Source organism: Macaca fascicularis, chromosome 15, assembly GCF_037993035.2.
Source record: "Macaca fascicularis isolate 582-1 chromosome 15, T2T-MFA8v1.1".
NCBI lineage: Eukaryota > Metazoa > Chordata > Mammalia > Primates > Cercopithecidae > Macaca > Macaca fascicularis.
The window spans coordinates 11,269,743-11,287,090 of record NC_088389.1 but is presented as its reverse complement, the minus strand read 5'-3'; the positions used below and the strand labels follow the sequence as shown (position 1 = coordinate 11,287,090).

General features: G+C 52.2%; 2 protein-coding genes across 7 annotated transcripts in view; one reads left to right on the top strand and one right to left on the bottom strand.

Moving 5' to 3' along the window:
• The window catches only part of DDX31 (DEAD-box helicase 31), a 180,699-nt gene that overhangs the window by 4,936 nt on the left and 158,415 nt on the right, over positions 1–17,348 (bottom strand). Inside the window, exon 20 of one of the 5 annotated variants that reach the window (XM_065529956.2) lies at positions 4,978–5,125. The exons of the other annotated variants lie outside the window; for them this stretch is intronic. Coding sequence (XP_065386028.1) covers positions 5,122–5,125 — 4 coding nt within the window. The 3' untranslated portion in view covers positions 4,978–5,121. Of the gene's footprint in view, positions 1–4,977; positions 5,126–17,348 lie in introns of those variants that run through there. 5 annotated transcript variants of the gene reach the window in all.
• CFAP77 (cilia and flagella associated protein 77) overlaps positions 1–17,348 on the top strand; it is a 169,596-nt gene that overhangs the window by 92,764 nt on the left and 59,484 nt on the right. For both annotated transcript variants that reach the window (XM_045374021.3, XM_045374020.3), the window contains exons 2-3: positions 2,567–2,666; positions 3,233–3,461. In XM_045374021.3, the coding sequence (XP_045229956.1) occupies positions 2,567–2,666; positions 3,233–3,461 (329 nt within the window). The remainder of the gene's footprint in view (positions 1–2,566; positions 2,667–3,232; positions 3,462–17,348) is intronic.

Genomic DNA, 17,348 nt, shown 5'->3' with positions numbered 1-17,348 from the left:
GTGAGAATAAAGATTCACGGGGTATACAAAAAATCTCCGTACCTTCTGCTCACTTCTGTTGTGAACCTAAAACTGCTGTAAAATATAAAGTCTGTTTTTAAAAAATAACCTTAAAAAATAAAGATTGGATCCCTTTCCTTGTGGGGCTCACAGGCTCATGAGGGAAGACAGACATTAAACTGATCATTATGCAATGAATGACTTAAGTACAGTACTTTGTAATTTTATTTGAGATGTAATTCACATTCCCTACAATTCACCCATTTAAAATGTAGAATTCAATGGCTTTTAATATATTCACAGAGTTGTGACACCATCACCGCAATCAATTTTAAAACATTTTCATCACTCCCCAAAGAACGCCCCTTAGCCATCACAGCTACAATCATTCCATCCCTTCCCCCGACCTGTCACCGGCCCTGGCAACCACGAAGCTACTTTTTGTCTCTGGATTTGCCTGTTCTGGACATTTCATGTAGATGGAATCATGCAGGATGCGGCAGTGCTCTGTGTCTGGCTTCTCAGCATGATGTTGTCAACTCCACCCACACTACCACGGGTACTACCCTGTCATTTTGTAAGTGCCGTGAAGGTAGGCTGAGGCCGCTGTGGTGCCACCATATAATAAGGAGGCTTGTCTAGGACTGATGCCAATCTGGGAAGGCTTCCCAGAGGAAGTGGCTTTTAATATCAGGCATTTATTGTGCACCTGCTCTGTGTCAACAGGAAAAAGAAGGTAATAGGAGCCATGGCTCTGGCTGGATAGGAGTGTGTAATCCAGGCAGGGGGGTCTGCATGTGCATTCATGGAAACTGAGAAGGTGGCAAGTTCTAAGCCCCAAATGAACAGAATAGATAGTCAGAGTCACTGGCATTCAGACGAGGGTGAGCCATGGTGAACCCAGGGGTCCCAAGAGCTTCTGGCAGAGACAGGGCTTGAAGAATAAGGACCAGTAAGGGTGGGCCTTGAGGAAAGAGCAATGGAGGCGGCTGGATGCCTGTGGTCCTTCAGACAAGGGGGGAGTGGGTTCGTCTGTCTCAACAGTGGGGCCATAGGAGAGCCTGGGAGGCAAAGCCACAGGGCTGGGTGGGGTTGGAGGGTGCAGGACCTGGACTGCCAGATGAAGGAGGGGTTTATTCTAGAGGCAGTGACGAGCCACGCTGGGTGGTCCTTGACCATCTCTCTACCTCTCAGCACCCAACCTGTGGGAGCTGGAGAGATGGGGATATAGACGAGATGGCAGGAGACAGTGAGGCCAGAGCCTACCAGACCCTCTGGACAGTCTTTGGTGTGGCCAGAGTGGAGAGATCCCAGGAAATGTAACACCCTGTGACTTTGAGTCCACAGCCTGTGGCCTGTGGCCTGTGGGAGGAGCAGCTGAGCCTACCCTTCTCAGTAATGGCCCCGGGGCCTGCTGGCACCAGGGAGCCACAAGAAGCTGGGGCTGTGGGCATTTCTTTGGCTTGTGGATCTGAGCATGAGCTGGGGGCAGCCAGCCTGGGTTCCAGTGCCGGCTCTGCCACTTCCTACTGCTTGACCTGAGGCAACCTGTCGGATCTGTCTGTGCCTCAGCTTCCCCCTGAGAAACGGGGATGGTAATGAGAACTGCCTCACTGGGTGGCAGTGCAGACGGCATGAGGGAAGGCCAAGGAACCCCAAACATTGTGCCTGGGATGCAGTCAGAACCCAGCAAGTGCCCATCGATGCAGCAGGTGCGATGGGGTTTGCAGCACTGTGCAGGACAGGGCCTCTGACCTCGAGGAGCTGCTGTGCTAAAGGGAGACCATGTGGCAGGATGATCAAGAGCGCCAGCCAGGAGGACGGGCACACCTCCATGCGATGCCCTGCCCAGCCCTTGGGGACCGGGGATATCGACCCTGCCTCTCGAGGCCTCAGTTTCTATAGCTATAAATGGGTGGTGGGTGGGGGGCGTCTAATGTGGTTGATGACAGGGCAATTTCATTTGTACAAACCACCTCTGAGACGTCAAGGAGTTCCCTAGAGTCACAGGGAGTAAGGACAGCTGGCCAGGTGCAGATGGGTGGCAGTGGCCCTGTCACTGTGTCTTCCCCAGGTGAGCATTCGAGGAAGTGACTTCCTCAGTGATGATGGTTTGAGTGGTCCCTGGTGTGAGGAAGGTGGGAATGAAGGTAGGGAAGAGGTCTCCTTCCCTCGACGGGGCCTCCAGATGAGGCCTCCTGAACTGGGTCTTTCATTTCCAGCTTGAGCCAGCCAGGTCTAGGCTCCACCCCAAACACAGCTGCCCAGCTCAGGGACTATGCCTCCCCACTCCGACAATACAGATGTGCCGAGAGCCCTTCCATCTCCGATGTCTTCATTTGCCTTCAGCACAGACACGCGGACCCGCTTCTGCCGTGTGACCCTGTGCCAGCCACAGCCTGCGCTCCTCCCAGGGAGGGCTCTGCCACCCACTCCTGTGCCGCCCTGAAGGAGGCGGCAGGGCCTGGGGCAACGCAGGCATCTGGTGCCTCCCTGCCGCCAGATTACAATACGGTTGGTCTGAGACTCCACCCCTCACCTCTGCTCTCTGTCCTTCCCCCGACAGGCTGAACTCGGCAAGCCCCGGGAAAGAAGCTACAGTCTGCCCGGCATTAATTTTAATTACGGACTCTACATCCGAGGGCTTGATGGAGGAGTCCCTGAAGGTGAGCGAGCAGCTTTGGAGCATGAGGGCAGAGGAGTGGGTAGGAGGCTCACCCCTCTTCACAGAGCCCTTGACCTAGCTCGCTGCTAGGCAGCTGGTTGGGTGCTGGAGAAAGACCCAGGGACCCGGCCAGCCTGGGCAACTGAGTGGTAAAACCCAGGAAGTGGCCCAGACGGGGAGGGCCAAGCAGGGCCCTGGTGTACGGTGTCAGGGAACTAGCATGGGCACCCGCCCCCTGGCAGGGACCGTGTGCACTGTGCTGCTCAGGTTACAAGTACAGAATGAGCCTGGGATCAACCCTCTCTCTGCCCAGAGGAAGTCAAGGGCCAGGCCAGCCCAGCTCCAGGGAAGATGCTTGACTTCGGTATGCTCTGGGATCTCTGGGAGCCCCGATCCCACCCTTTTGGGCCATCATGCTTTCTGGGGGGCAGGTAGGGTTGTCACCCAGCAGGCTCAGGTAAATGGGAAGGCCGAGGACGCGCGTACCCCTATTTCTTCTTGATCAGCTGCCTCAGGGTGCTTACTCCCAGGCTGACCACTGCCCCGTGGGTCTCTCCCTGCCATCAGCCATCGGACACTGGAACGTGTTTAAGCAGCAGCCCACCTGCCCCCACGAGCTGACCCGGAATTACATCGCAATGAACCGTGGGGCGGTGAAAGCCGGCCTGGTGACTGCCCAGGAGAACTTGCTCTACCGTCAGCTCAACGACATCCGCATCAGTGACCAGGATGACCGGCGCCTGAAGAAGGAGCCGCCCCCTCTCCCTCCAAACATGACATTTGGGATCCGGGCACGGTGAGGTGGCTGGCAGCCAGGGCTTCATCCCTTGAGGGGTGGGGGTACCAGCTGAATCAGGGACAAGGTCAGAGGCTGACAGGGACGTGGAGCATCCTGCCAGCCCCACTCTCCTCTCTCCAATGACTGTCTCTTGTGTGACTTCTGTAGCCACACCCTGAATCCTGCTGGGCTGGGTCCTGGCCTTACAGTGGGTACCCTGTAGGGCTGTGCACAGGTCACCCACTTTCCCTTGATCAACAAACAGTGATTGAGACCTGTCCCTGGGCCAGGCCCAGTGACTCATCTCTGTAATCTTAGCACTTTGGGAGGCCCATGTGGGAGGATCGCTTGAGTCCAGGAATTGGAGACCAGGCTGGGCAACGTGGCAAAACCCCATCTCTACAAAAAAATTTTAAAAATTAGCTGGGCATTGTGGCATGTGCTTATAGTACCAGTTACTTGAGGGCTGAGGTGGGAGGATTGCTTCAGCCCAGGAGGTCGAGGCTGCAGTGACCCGTGATTGCACCACTGCACTCCAGCCTGGGCAACAGAGTGAGACCCTGTCTCAAAAAAAAAAAAAAAAAAAAAAAAAAAAAAGGCCTGCCTCTGTCTTCATGGAGCAAGAGAGGGGAGAGCCTGCCAAGTTACCCAAGCACAGCACCAGCCTAAGGAAGCCACGAGAGAGGCTCTGGAGCCTGGGCTCAAACCTGGACTCTGGCCATGACTGGCGGTGGGATCCTTGCCCCAGCTTCCGCATCTGTAGAATGGAGATAAGAGCAGCACCTGTTTCGCCGTATGCTGAGGTTTCAGTGATGTAACGCATACAAAAACCTGAGCACAGGGCCTGGCCTACAGAAGGCGCTCAATAAATGTTAGCTAGTGTTCATGTTAAGATATGATGTAATGTGAGTTGTAGATCCAAGAGCTATGAAATTTTTTAAATTTTTTGTTGAGGCAGTAAAAGGCACAAATCACGGCGTGTTCAGCTTAACGCAATTTTACAAATGGACACACTCAAGTAACTACCACTAAGAATAAATCTGGCACCCCAGAAAGTTCCGGCACACCCCTGAGAAGCAGCAGTTCTATTCTATTCTTCTATCCCCTGAGAAATGACTGTCCGGTGGCCCCACTGTCACCACAGGTTAGATGACCGGCATGCACGTCCCAGTGGGTCCACATCCTCACCATTGTCAACAAGGGCACGACTGGCTTGGCACTTAGATCAGCTCCCTAGTGCTAATGAGGGCCCACAGGCCACACACAAGTAAATGGAGGGAGATGGGGGGAAACCAGCAGAAGAGCCAGGTGTCCCATCCAGTCAACGCCCCGTCTTCTTCTGATTGTCCTACAGAAACCAGCTAACTGCTCTCTCTTCTAACAGAATTGGCCCTTCCCAAGCCACCTTCCACGTTACTCCAGAGTTATCTTGCGAACACACAGATGAAATGAGCCAGACGTGACCCATGTCCCAACCCTGGCACACAGGACATTCTATAAAAGCAGAACGTAGTTGCGTTTAATCAAAACTCACTCATGGCTCACGTGATTGGAAAGTGCAGGGATGACTTCAGGCATAGCAGGATCTAGACAGTCAGGCAACGTCATCAGCAACAGGTCTCTCTGTTTCTTGGCAGTGCTTCCTGATTTTGGCTCCATTCTCTGAGAAGCTTCTTCCTCACCTGCAAATGGCCAGCAGCAGTTCTAGTCTGGTTTTCTCTTAACAGCCCAGTGCAAAGGGCATTGGTGTGACCTTGAGTTCAAGACTTTTTGGGCCAGCTCGGGGTTACATGACTATCTTTTTTTTTTTTTTCAGACAGTATCTCTGTCTGTTCCCCAGGCTGGAGTGCAGTGGCACAGTCTCGGCTCACTGCAACCTCTGTCTCCCTCCCAGGTTCCAGTGATTCTGCTGCCTCAGCCTCCCGAGTAGCTGGGACTACAGGTGCGCACCACCACGCCTGGCTAATTTTTGTATTTATAGTAGAGACGGGGTTTCACCATGTTGGCCAGGCTGGTCTTGAACTCCTGGCCTCAGGTGATCCACCCGCCTTGGCCTCCCAAAGTGCTGGGATGACGGGTGTGACCCACGGTGCCCGGTTACATGACTATCTTCTACTCAACCGCTGTGGCCAGGGCTGAGATGCCAGGTCTGGGTCATATGTCTGCCTCTGAGTCAATGGCTGAGGCTGGGGGAATCTGAAGCCTGACTAGCCTGGTCTGCCAGGGGAATCGGAAGCTTGGCTGGCCTGGTCTGATGATGCACCCTTTCCTGGAGTCAGGGGTGAAATCAGTCCCTGCAATCCACATGGGCTGATGGTGGAAAAGACGTACAGACCAGGGTTCTGTTCCAGGAGGGGAGTGGATGCCAGGCAGGCAGCAGGACTGCCCAGCCCTTTCCACATCACGGCACAAGCTGGTCATTAGTACAAAAATGACCAATATTTGTGCATTGCACTGAATAAATATATAGAAGCGGCTGCTCCCAGACAGTGGTGGGCTTCTTGCTATCTGGAGCCCGGTTCAGTGGCCTGTGACTGACAGAGCCAATGTCTTAGCCCATCTGTGTGGCAGCATCCAGGCCGGGCCTCGTTCAAGGCCATTGACATTCCATCCCTAGCTTGTCTTTCCAGTCTCCCCTCTTGCCTTTCCTGGACTAGGTGCCTTCCTCTGACTGTACCATCATATATATATATATATATATTTTTTTTTTTTTTTGGGGGGGTGGTAGTTCCTTCTTTATTTTTTCTAATTTTTTATTGTGGTAAAACATACATAAGATTTATCATCTGAACCATTTTTAAGTATACAATTCAGTGGGAGTGATTACATTCACGTTGTTGTGTGACCATCACCACCATCCATCTCAAGAACTTTCTCATCCTTCCAAACCGAAACTCTTTCCCTATTAAACACCACCCCCCAGCCCCTGGCACCCACCATTCTACTTTCTGTACCTATGAATTTGACTACTCTAGAGATCTCATATGAATGGAATCATGCAACGTGTGGCTTTTGTGTCTGGCTTATTTCGTTTATCGTAATATCCCCACGGTTCATCCATGTTATAGCGTGCCTCCGAATCTCATTCCTTTTCAAGGCTGAGTCATGTTCCCTGTGCGTATGGATTGCGTTTGGTTGACTCATTCATCCACTGATGGACGTTTAAGTTGTCTCTACCTTTTGGCTATTGTGAATAATGCTGTTGTGGAGGTGGATGTACCCGTGTCTGTTCCAGTCTTGCTTTCAGTTCTTTTGGGTGTAGACGCTGTAGTGGGATTGCGGGATCAGGTGGTAATTGCGTTTTAAGTTTCTGGGGACCCGCCACGCCGCTGTCCACAGCACGTGCTGTGTATGCCCTTGTATGCTTTTCCCAGCATCCTACTCATGGGAAAGAACCCTGAGGGGAATGAGTCGCTGGGAAAACCTACGCATTCTTCAAAGTTCAGCTCAGCATCGCCTCTTTGGTAAGTTTTCCCACCTCTCATGGCCTCAGGCATGTCTGTCCCCAGAAATGCATTTCTATGCACCAGCCCTGAAACCAGGAAGGTGACACTAGAGACACATTGGAAAGTCACTTCGGGGCTGGATTAATGAACTCCTGTACATCATCCTCCCTGTACCTTTGAAATCGTCCCCCAGGTGGGTCCCCCAAGGCATCTCCTGTGACTTTTGCTGCTGACCCGACTTCTCTTCTCAGCTCTCAACGCATGTGCCCTCCCTTGCCCTGTTCTTACAGGCTGCCTGGGGCAGAGAGGAGCCCCTGTTCCTGGTCCGTGCTGTGCACTAGATTACTAGATCAGTCCATGCTGGTGACCAAGTGTCTCAAACACAATGTGGTGGCAGGAGAGGGGCCCTGGGCTGGGAGTTGGCCTGGGATGCTAGTTCCAGCTTTGTCACCAACTCTCCACGTCACATTCCCCCCCAGGGCTTCTGTTTCCCCATCTGTAGACAGGGGGCTGCACTAGTAACACACATACTCATCACAGCACTCTGTGATTCTCAGGCTATGTTGTTGCCTCCTCAGCTTGGCTCTAAACCTTCATGCCAAATTATTTTCATGGTCATAAAAACCCTGTACCAGAGGTGGGCAGGATTCCTGTCCAACTGAGGCAGGCAGAGGTTAATTGACCTCCCCAAGTTCACGCAACCTCTTCATGGCAGGGCTTGGCCTGGATTCTCAACCTTTAGTATGTTTATATTTAAAAATAGAGCCGCGTGCAGTGGCTCACGCTTGTCATCCCAGTGCTTTGGGAGGCTGAGGCGGGTGGATCATCTGAGGTCAGGAGTTCAAGACCAGCCTGGCGAATATAGTGAAATCTCGTCTCTACGAAAAATACAAAAAAGAGTCTGGCGTGGTGGCGTCCATCTGTAATCCCAGTTACACAGGAAGCTGAGGCATGAGAATTGCTTGAACCTGGGAGGTGGAGGTTGCAGCGAACCAAGATCACACCACTGCACTGCAGCCTGGGTGACAGAGTGAGACTCCATCTCAAAAAAAAAAGAAAAAGAAAAATAGAAAAGATTGGAACACAAAGGACACTGGTGATCACCTGGTTCAAAGCCCTTATTTAAAACAGGAGAAAAGAGAAGGAAGTTCAGAGAGATGAAGAGAGCTTCCCAAAGTTGCACAGCAATTTGTCAACTGAGCCAGGTCTGGAGTCCAGTTGTCAGGCTCCCCATCCAGTGCTCCTCACTCTGTGTCCTACTTCCTTGGAACCGACGTGCAGCCGGAACACCCACAGCTTCTCATCCCGGGGCCGGGGTTTTCCACGGCATTACTGAAGTCAGCTGGGCTCAGAAAGGACAAGCACTATCATCCAGCTCTCAATACAGAATCTTAAATTGCTATAAAACCGAGTGGCCACAATTCCAGGGAAAGGACGTGATGAAGTGCTGGCTATATCTTCTGTGATGGTAAATGGGCTTTGCATATGCAAATTGAATGGATTTTAAAATGGTATTTAATGACAATTTTCGTAGCAGACATTAACATTAATTGCACAAAAATGAAAATGCTGCATTAGGTTGCTGTTAGCAGCAAATATCGCGGCCATAAAGCTTTATCTTTATCAACAGCAGCCCTTTCTGATGTGACGGGCAGCTCCGCAAATTGCAGGCAAAAGGGCTTTTATAGAGCAGAAATATCCCCCAAAGCAGGCCCAAATCAGCATCAATTTCGCTTTATTTCTTTGTAAATGGAGGTTAAATGGCTGCTGGAAAAGCTTTTACTGAGATGCCCAACTTGCGTGGAAAGCCTCCACCTTGCAGCATAAATGCAGAGGAACGGTGACAAAATCACCGCCCCGCTCCCTAATGGGGCTATTACTTTAAAGTTATGGGGCCAAGGCCCATTTTCCAATGATCACCTTTTACAAGCCTCAACTGTATTTATTTCTTTACTTTAAAAGCATGTTAAAACACCAAATCCGATTACACCCGACAGAGGAGGGGTTAGGGCAAGTTTGGTCCCATAAACAAATAAAACAAAACAAAAACAAAATGAGCGTTATTTACTCACAATTACAGATGTGTTTAAAAAAAAAAAAAAAAGTCCCACCTCAGACTGAATCCACTAAAGCTCCCTCTAAGCTAGGATGCTAATGAGCAGAGGAGTGGTGCCTGCCACCCTGTGAGCTACAATTCTGACCACAGCCAGCCCCCCAGCCCCACCCACGTCTAGATTTGCAATGGGCAAATGAATTGTGGTGAGGGGTGCACCCCCTCTTCTCCGCATGTCTCTGAATCTATGCATTCAGCCTTAATACCAGATGGGATGCAACGCCGAATTTCGATTATTCAATTACTTCCTTCCCAGTTATCCTATTTGGTTCCCAACCCACACCGATTTGTTGCGGGTTGTCACTAAATCGGAAGGGTGCATTTCAATCCAAAAGCCTCTGTGACTCGCAGGAAGTGGAGACCTGAGGAGTTACCTGGAAAATAGGGGTCGTGTAGGCATGGGGGCAGACTGGGGGCTGTGGCCCGATCAACCCACAGAGGAGTTTGGCTGGTGCAGTGATTAAAGAAAAAAAAAAGGTTGAGTTGCCACATTTTTAAAAACGTAGGGAGATTTCATATAAATACCTGGATTTTCTACTTCCCTTGAAAAAACAGAAGCCTGGGCAAGTGGAACGGCGCTCTGCCCGGCCCTAGGGGCTGGGGCTGAGGGGCAGCGTCCCTTTGGACAGAATCCATGGACCGTTTATCCCAGTCCTCACCCAGACTGGCTTCTCTCATTTTTGTTACCTGCCTAGTCCAGGTAGGCACTGAGTTTGGAACCACCGGTGTAGACGGATGGTCTCGATCCCTCAGCTAACTGCGGCTTCTTTTTGTCCTCTGATGACAGTATGAGCCACCGGTAACAAAAGCTGCTCTGCATTGATCTTAAACATGGAGGCATTTTGCACACATAATTGTTAACCCTTACGTCCTTCCTATGAGACAGGTATCATTCTGCACGCTTCACAGGCCAGGAAAGGGAGGCAAGGGCCGTCCCCGAGGCATTACAGTGCAGAGCCTGGATTTCTACCCAGTCTGGCGGCTGGCTTTGAAGACCACACCTCTAGGATCAGGCAGCCGGAAAGAGCCCCAGTATTCTCTCACTGCTGTTTCACTGTCAAATCCCAGAATTCAAGTCAGGGAAGAATTTTAAATTCACATTACCAGCGTGTAGGGCCCTCACACAGATCTCAAAGCACGCTGCGACCCGAGGTCCAGAAACAGATATGTCTGGAGGCCAGAAATGTAACTATTAAAGACACACTTAATTATTGATGCATTTTAATAAGTGTTTGCAAATGTTCACATGCCCTCGGCACATCTTAATTGTTACTGCTCCTAATTGGCCCAGCATTGTTGATTATGATGAGTCAGGGATGGCGGGGAGGGGAGGAGCAGGGAGGGCCTGGCAGCAGCTGGTGCTCCTGGTGGACTCTGGGCACCCTGGGCTCTGCCACTGCTCTGCTTGGGAGCCTGTGCCACACTCAAGACACAGATGCTAGCAGGAACATCCATCACTCAGTCAATCAGCAAACAGCCCCTTGCGCATCAGTGTCTGACATGGGCCAGATGGAAGGTGGGAAGACCCCACTTTGCACTAACAATGGCAACTATGTGTTTTTATTACTACCACAGGTCAGACACTGTGCTGAGGTCCTCAGAAGCATCCTCGTTAACTAACTCTGAATAGCTCAGTGAGTACGAAGTTAGCTTAAGTGAGTACAAGGTTGCAATGCTTCTATCCCCATTTTACAGAAGAAGAGACAGAGGGTCTGAGAGGTGAAGTCATTTGGCTGCTCTGCAGTGCGAGGAGGGTTAGTGTAGCCTAAATGCCTATGACAGTGACCAAGGGTCTGATCTGCCTCCCTGACAAACACAGGGGTGGAGGTGACACGGGCAGAGACTCTGCTTATGTTTTTCCAGCACTAGAAGGGGGATGAGACAGGATTCTGTGTAAGGCCATCCTGTCTGGATTTTTCTTAAAGCTTTAGAACTTAATCTGAACAGATCCAGAGAGCCCGCTGAGCTTCCCCTTTCTGGGTCACTTCCTTCCCTTTCACATTCAGCGGCAACCACTTCCTGATAAACCTAAACTTCTTGTCAGGGCATCCAGAACCTTCGCCACGCTCGATGTGCCAGGCCTGCTTTTCTCACCCCAGGATCTCTGGTGCTGACCACAGTACCTTTGCAGAGGAGGCCCTCGTGGAGTTGCTGAATGAGTGCCTGAACAAATGGCCACATTGGGGTCCAAATATAAAGCCAGTTGCCACGTGCAACCTCAGTAGCATCCTCAGATCAGCACTGATTAGCCTGGTCTACACCCCCAGTCCTGGTGCTGAAAGCCTTCGGACCATAGAAACATAAGAAACATCAGATAAGTGGGAAACGCTGCTGGCCCAGCCTTCTGTCTGCAGCCGCTGCTGGTCCTGCTATCAGATGCATCATCAGCCTGACGCTGACAAATGTGAAGGATGCAGGAAATTTTACAGGCTGTTAAAAAAATGTTTGCTGCCTGACAGGTTTTTTGAATCTCTCTGCCAAGCTGATTTATTTTACAAATTTACAACGGGCCCATCAATCACTCTGGGTTATTTTGTTTCTCCTGGATCCGATGGCCAAAAAAATCCAAGCCACCCACCCAAACTCCTATAAAATAATAATAAGCCCCTTCCCCAGCAGCCATCCCAGAGATCCGAGGCAGTTTCTGAAGGGCGAGACCGCGGCGGCGTTTATTGGTGTCCTGAAACCCGGCTGGATGAAATCTGGTCTGACCACAAGGGGGCGCATGTGGATCTCGCAAAGACTCCTGGGCCTCGGAGAGGGCCAGAAACGTACATTGCCCCGCAGCAAAGCCAAGTTTTTCCTGTCCCCCGCATAATCTGCTCCCTGGCACTGACTGCGACTGTCGTGAATACTCCTCTGCTGTATGTCAGGTCCCAGAGCTCAGGGAGAATGTCGGTTTCATCCATCATTGCATCGTCAGCATCCAACACAATGTCTAGCACATAGTGAGCACTCGAATATGGTCTGGAGCCCTTTAAGACTTTGAGACAGTTATCAGAAGCAAAGAGACAGTCCATCTGAGACCTAGAGAGGGGACGGTATAGCCAGATATGACACTTAATAGACTCCACTGTGATCCCCGCTCCCCACCCCCATTGATGTTATGAGTCTGCAGTGCCCTGAGGCTGCCTCAAAGAATGAATGTGTTCCTCGGCCATGTTAATAGAGGTAGCAAGTTCAGAACAAAGGAGGTGACCTCCTTGCTCCTTTCTGCAGCTCAGGCCATACTTGTAGTATCAAGCTCAAGAATGGAGGACATCATACATTCAAGGGAAGGTTCATAAACAGGAAATGGTCTAGAAGGGAACCATCAGGATGATAGGTGGGAGCGGGGAAGGTGTGCACTGTGTACAAAGAACAGGAGAAGAGCTGAGGTCCTCCTAGCTGGATGTGAAAAGATGCAGCAGAGACACAGCAGCTGTCCATAACCCTCTGAAGCCCTGGTATTAGGACAATGGAGGGGTTTTGCTCCCAGAGGCTTCAGAGAACAAAATGAGGACCAGAGTGTGTGTTGGAAGGTGGCAGTCTTCATAGCTGACACTTTCTGGGCCCTCACTGAGTGACTGCTGCGTGCAACACTGAGCCCTGTACCTCATCTCATTAAATACAACTCTACCAAGTAGAGACCATCAGCCCTATTCTACAGATGGGGAAACTGAGGCTCAGAGACAGTCACTTGCCCAAAGTCTCCTGGCTAGTTGGAGGCAGCACCAGGATTTGAGCCGAGTCTCCTTCCAGGGCGGCTGTTCATATCCACAGGCCGCATGCTTCCAGGAGGCAGAGCAAGGCCCTGGGCGAGGAAGCCATTTCTCATCCTGAGCTCCGTCCACCATGGTGCCAGCGGCCTGGTGCGGAGGCGAGCCCTCAGCAGCGAGATGGTGGCTACAAACAGCAGTTACAGCCATCAACGGCCAACGCTGATGAGCACCTACTGGGGCCTGGCTTTCCACAGAGCAACTGGATGAATCCTCGTTGCAGCCCTGTGCGGTGGGCGCCCATCACCTCTATTTATCCATGAGAAAAGGAAGGCATGGTGAGGTTCTGTCCCTCAGCAAGAGGTTGCAGGTGGTGAGTGGAGGTGTGGGGGCTCCGTCCAGGCAGCTTACACCAGGACCCTGGCCCTTAGCGGCCTGAACAGGTTCTTTTGGGAGGTGGACACATTGGCTGGCTGCCCAGCCCAGGCTACCTCTGCCGGGGCTTTGGGAGCCCCCTGAACTGAGTCTGACAGGGGTCCCCTCCTCCTCAAGGCCTGCCTGCTTCTATGGGCCTGGATCTCCAAGGAGTTTTGTTAAAAGGGGCCCAGGCTGAGGGCTAGGTTTGCTTGGTGGCTCACACCTGTAATCCCAGCACTTTGGGAGGTCAAGGCAAGTGGATCACTTGAGATCAGGAGTTCGAGACCAGCCTGGGCAGCATGGTGAAACTTCATCTATACTAAAAATACAAAAATTAGCCAGACATGGTGGCGGGTGCCTGTAATCCCAGCTACAGGGAGGCTGAGGCATGAGAATCACTTGAACCCGGGAGGTGGAGGTTGCAGTGAGTCAAGATTGCACCACTACACACCAGCCTGGGCAACAAAGCAAAACTTTGTCTCAAAAAAAAAAAAAAAAGGTGGGGGATGGGCAGGGAGCCATAACTGGGAGAGGCAGCAGCCTGGGGCCCCAGCCTGGCTGCTCCCGATCCACCCTTTCTCCCTCCGCAAACTCCGGCTGCTCCTTCCTCCTTCGTGGGGGCTTTGTCGCCAGAGCCAGGACACAGACATTTTTCATGCTTTGCCTTGTTTCCCTTTTGGCTCTCCTGTGGCCCGGACAGAGATTTATTCGCGGCCTGACACTCGTGGCATCCCAAGCAGTGAGGGCTCAGGGAGGCGCTGATGGGCCCATAATGGATGGGGCCGCCACTCCCCCGGGGCCTGGCCAGGCCCGAACCCCATCCATCAGGAGCAGCTCGGTGCCAAGGTCAGCACTAACGAGGCTGGCCCGGCTGGTCCCCCTCGGGGCCTCCCAGGTTGCATCACACATGCTCCGCTCTGCCTTTGATTTTTCCAGAGCTGGGCCTTGCCCGTGTCGGGGGAGGGGCAGAGTGAAAGCCCTTCTGGGAGCCAACGTTGGAGTCCAGGGTCGGGAGTCCGGCTCGGTGCCTGGCCCGGCCGTGGGCCTCTTATCGCCTCTACAGCCTCCAGCTCACGACACCAGCAGAGGGGTTGCTGGAGTGAGGTTGGTTTAGCTCATTCTGGGACACAGGGCACGGAGGAGATGGTGCTGCTGTGAGCCAGCCGGCACCTCCCTGACACTGCCTGAAGAACCAGGCGTCAAGCCCAACACATCAGCCCACATCCCACTGTGGCAAGGGACCCCGTAAGCAAAAATAGTCACAGAATGAGCGCGTCATGCAGAGGAGCGGTGAGCCCAGCCAGGACGAGCTGCAGGCAGGCCCTGATCAATCCCGTCGGAGGCCGATCATCTCGATCATCTCGTCATGCGGAGGAGCAGTGAGCTCACAGGACGGAGCTGCAGGTTGGGCACCATCAGTCCTGTTGGAGGCCAGATGGGAGTGGCTGTTCAGGCTAGAAACCCCTGGAGCCTTGCGTTCGTTTTGATGAATTAATAGTGCCAGCTTCCGGGGCCAGACACCATGCTGGGTGCTTCATACACATCAACTCAAGAGATCCTCAGAAGGCCCTAAGGTAGCAACTGACTCTCTTATCCCCAATTTACAGACAAGGAAACCAAGGCCCAGAGACACTTGTACACAATCACGTGGTCACAAAGGGGTCACGCTGGGATCTGATCTCAGAACCCACATTCGTTACCTCCGGCCGATGCTGAGAGTTCATTTAGGGCTCACCTGTGCTGGGCATTGTGGTGCTGGGTGTTTGGGATACAGAGAAAATAAAACACAAAACAAACCAGTATGCAACCAACCAGTATAACAGCAAGGCAGTGCATGCTGTTTCTAGTGGGCAGAGGACCTAGGAGAGAGGGCACAAGGGTACCTTTGGGTCTGCTGAGACTTCACTCTGACTCCCCCAAGCTAAACCTCCTTTAGTCCCCTGAACTCCCTCCCTCCCCACGTTTCTCTGGACTCACATATGCTTTTCCCTCTGCCAGGGACACTCGTCCCCCACCTTGCCTGGGTGAGGCCTCACCATCCTTCAGACACTCCTATGTCCCTTGCCTAGACAGGCCACCCTGTGTGGCCACTGCCTGCAGACCTGACCATCTCCCCCAGCAGATTCAGTGGGGCAGGTCTGGTGTTATTCATTCCTCCTTCCCCAGTGCCTAGCACGCGTCTGCCTGGAATGTGGTAGGTGCTCGGTAATCGCTTGTTGACTGGCTGAGTGAGAGAGAACAGACTGCGCAAATGCAGTGCATCCTGGATATTGGGAACAGGCAATATTCTAGTGCCAAGAGCACATGAGGCAGCCAACTCTTTCCTGGGCCCGACTCTTGCAGGGCACTGAGCTTCGGCTATAGGAGCTGTTGAAAATCATCGTTTTAGGCCGGGCGCGGTGGCTCAAGCCTGTAATCCCAGCACTTTGGGAGGCCGAGACGGGCGGATCACGAGGTCAGGAGATCGAGACCATCCTGGCTAACACGGTGAAACCCCGTCTCTATTAAGAAATACAAAAAAAAAAAAACTAGCCGGGCGAGGTGGCGGGCGCCTGTAGTCCCAGCTACTCGGGAGGCTGAGGCCGGAGAATGGCGTGAACCCGGGAGGCGGAGCTTGCAGTGAGCTGAGATCCGGCCACTGCACTCCAGCCTGGGTGACAGAGCGAGACTCCGTCTCAAAAAAAAAAAAAAAAAAAAGAAAATCATCGTTTGTTAATTTCCTGGGGTTTCTGAAACAAATTACCACATACTTGATGGCTTAAAATAACAAAAATGAAACGGCCGGGTGCGGTGGCTCACGCCTGTAATTCCAGCATTTTGGGAGACTGAGGCGGGCGGATCACCTGAGGTCAGGAGTTCAACACCAGCCTGACCAACATGATGAAACCCCGTCTCTACCAAAAATACAAAACTTAGCTGGGTGTGGTGGCACACGCCTGTAATCCCAGCTTCTTGGGAGGCTGAGGCAGGAGAATCGCTTGAACCTGGGAGTGGGAGGTTGCAGCGAGCCGAGATCGTGCCACTGCACTCCAGCCTGGGCCACAAAAGCAAAACTTCATCGAAAGGAAGGAAGGAAGGAAGGAAGGGAGGGAGGGAGGAAGGAAGGAAGGAAGGAAGGAAGGAAGGAAGGAAGGAAGGAAGGAAGGAAGGAAAAGTAAGAAAAATGGATCCTTTCCTAGTTCTGGAAGCCGGAAGTCTGAAATCAAGGTGTTGGCAGGGCCACACCCCCTCTGCAGGCTTTAGGGAAGGGTCTCCCGCCTCCTCCGGCTCCTGGTGGCCCTAGGTGTTCCTTGGTATCCCTTCAGCCACTGCTGCCTCAAACTTCCCGTGGCTGTCTCTCCTGCATCTCTGTCTTCTCTTCTGTCTCTTACAAAGATACTTATCATTGGGTCTAGGGCTCAGCCAAACATCCCCACATGATCTTATCTCAAGATCTTTAACATCATTACATCTGCAGAGACCTCTTTTCCAAATAAGGTCCAATCTACAGGCTGGAGGGGGGTTAGGATATGGACACATCTTTTGGTGGTGGAGGGGGGACCATTCAGCCTACTATAATCATCCAAGCATCTTAACACAAATGAAGTCAGAGTGTCCTGCGTTTTAGGTGTCGTTGGGTTTTGAGAAAATGGTCTTTAGAATGATAATTTTCCAGTGGCTTCCCTGGAGTCTTGCTACCTGTTGGCCCCTTAACGTTTTTGTGAAAAATACAGAAGGGGTTTGTAATCAGTCAAAAAATGATAGGAATAGGCCAGGCGCAGTGGCCCACACCTGTAATCCCAGCGCTTTGGGAGGCCAAGGCGGGCGGATCATCTGAGGTTAGGAGTTTGAGACCAGCCTGGCCAACATGGCGAAACCTTGTCTCTACTAAAAAGGTTTTTTTTTTTTTTTTTTTTTTTTTTTTTGAGACTGAGTCTGGCTCTGTCGCCCAGGCTGGAGTGCAGTGGCCGGATCTCAGCTCACTGCAAGCTCTGCCTCCGGGGTTTACGCCATTCTCCTGCCTCAGCCTCCGGAGTAGCTGGGACCACAGGCGCCCGCCACCTCGCCCAGCTAGTTTTTTGTATTTTTTAGTAGAGACGGGGTTTCACCGTGTTAGCCAGGATGGTCTCGATCTCCTGACCTCGTGATCCGCCCGTCTCGGCCTCCCAAAGTGCTGGGATTACAGGCTTGAGCCACCGTGCCCGGCCATCTCTACTAAAAATGTAAAAATTAGCCGGGTGTGGTGGCGGGC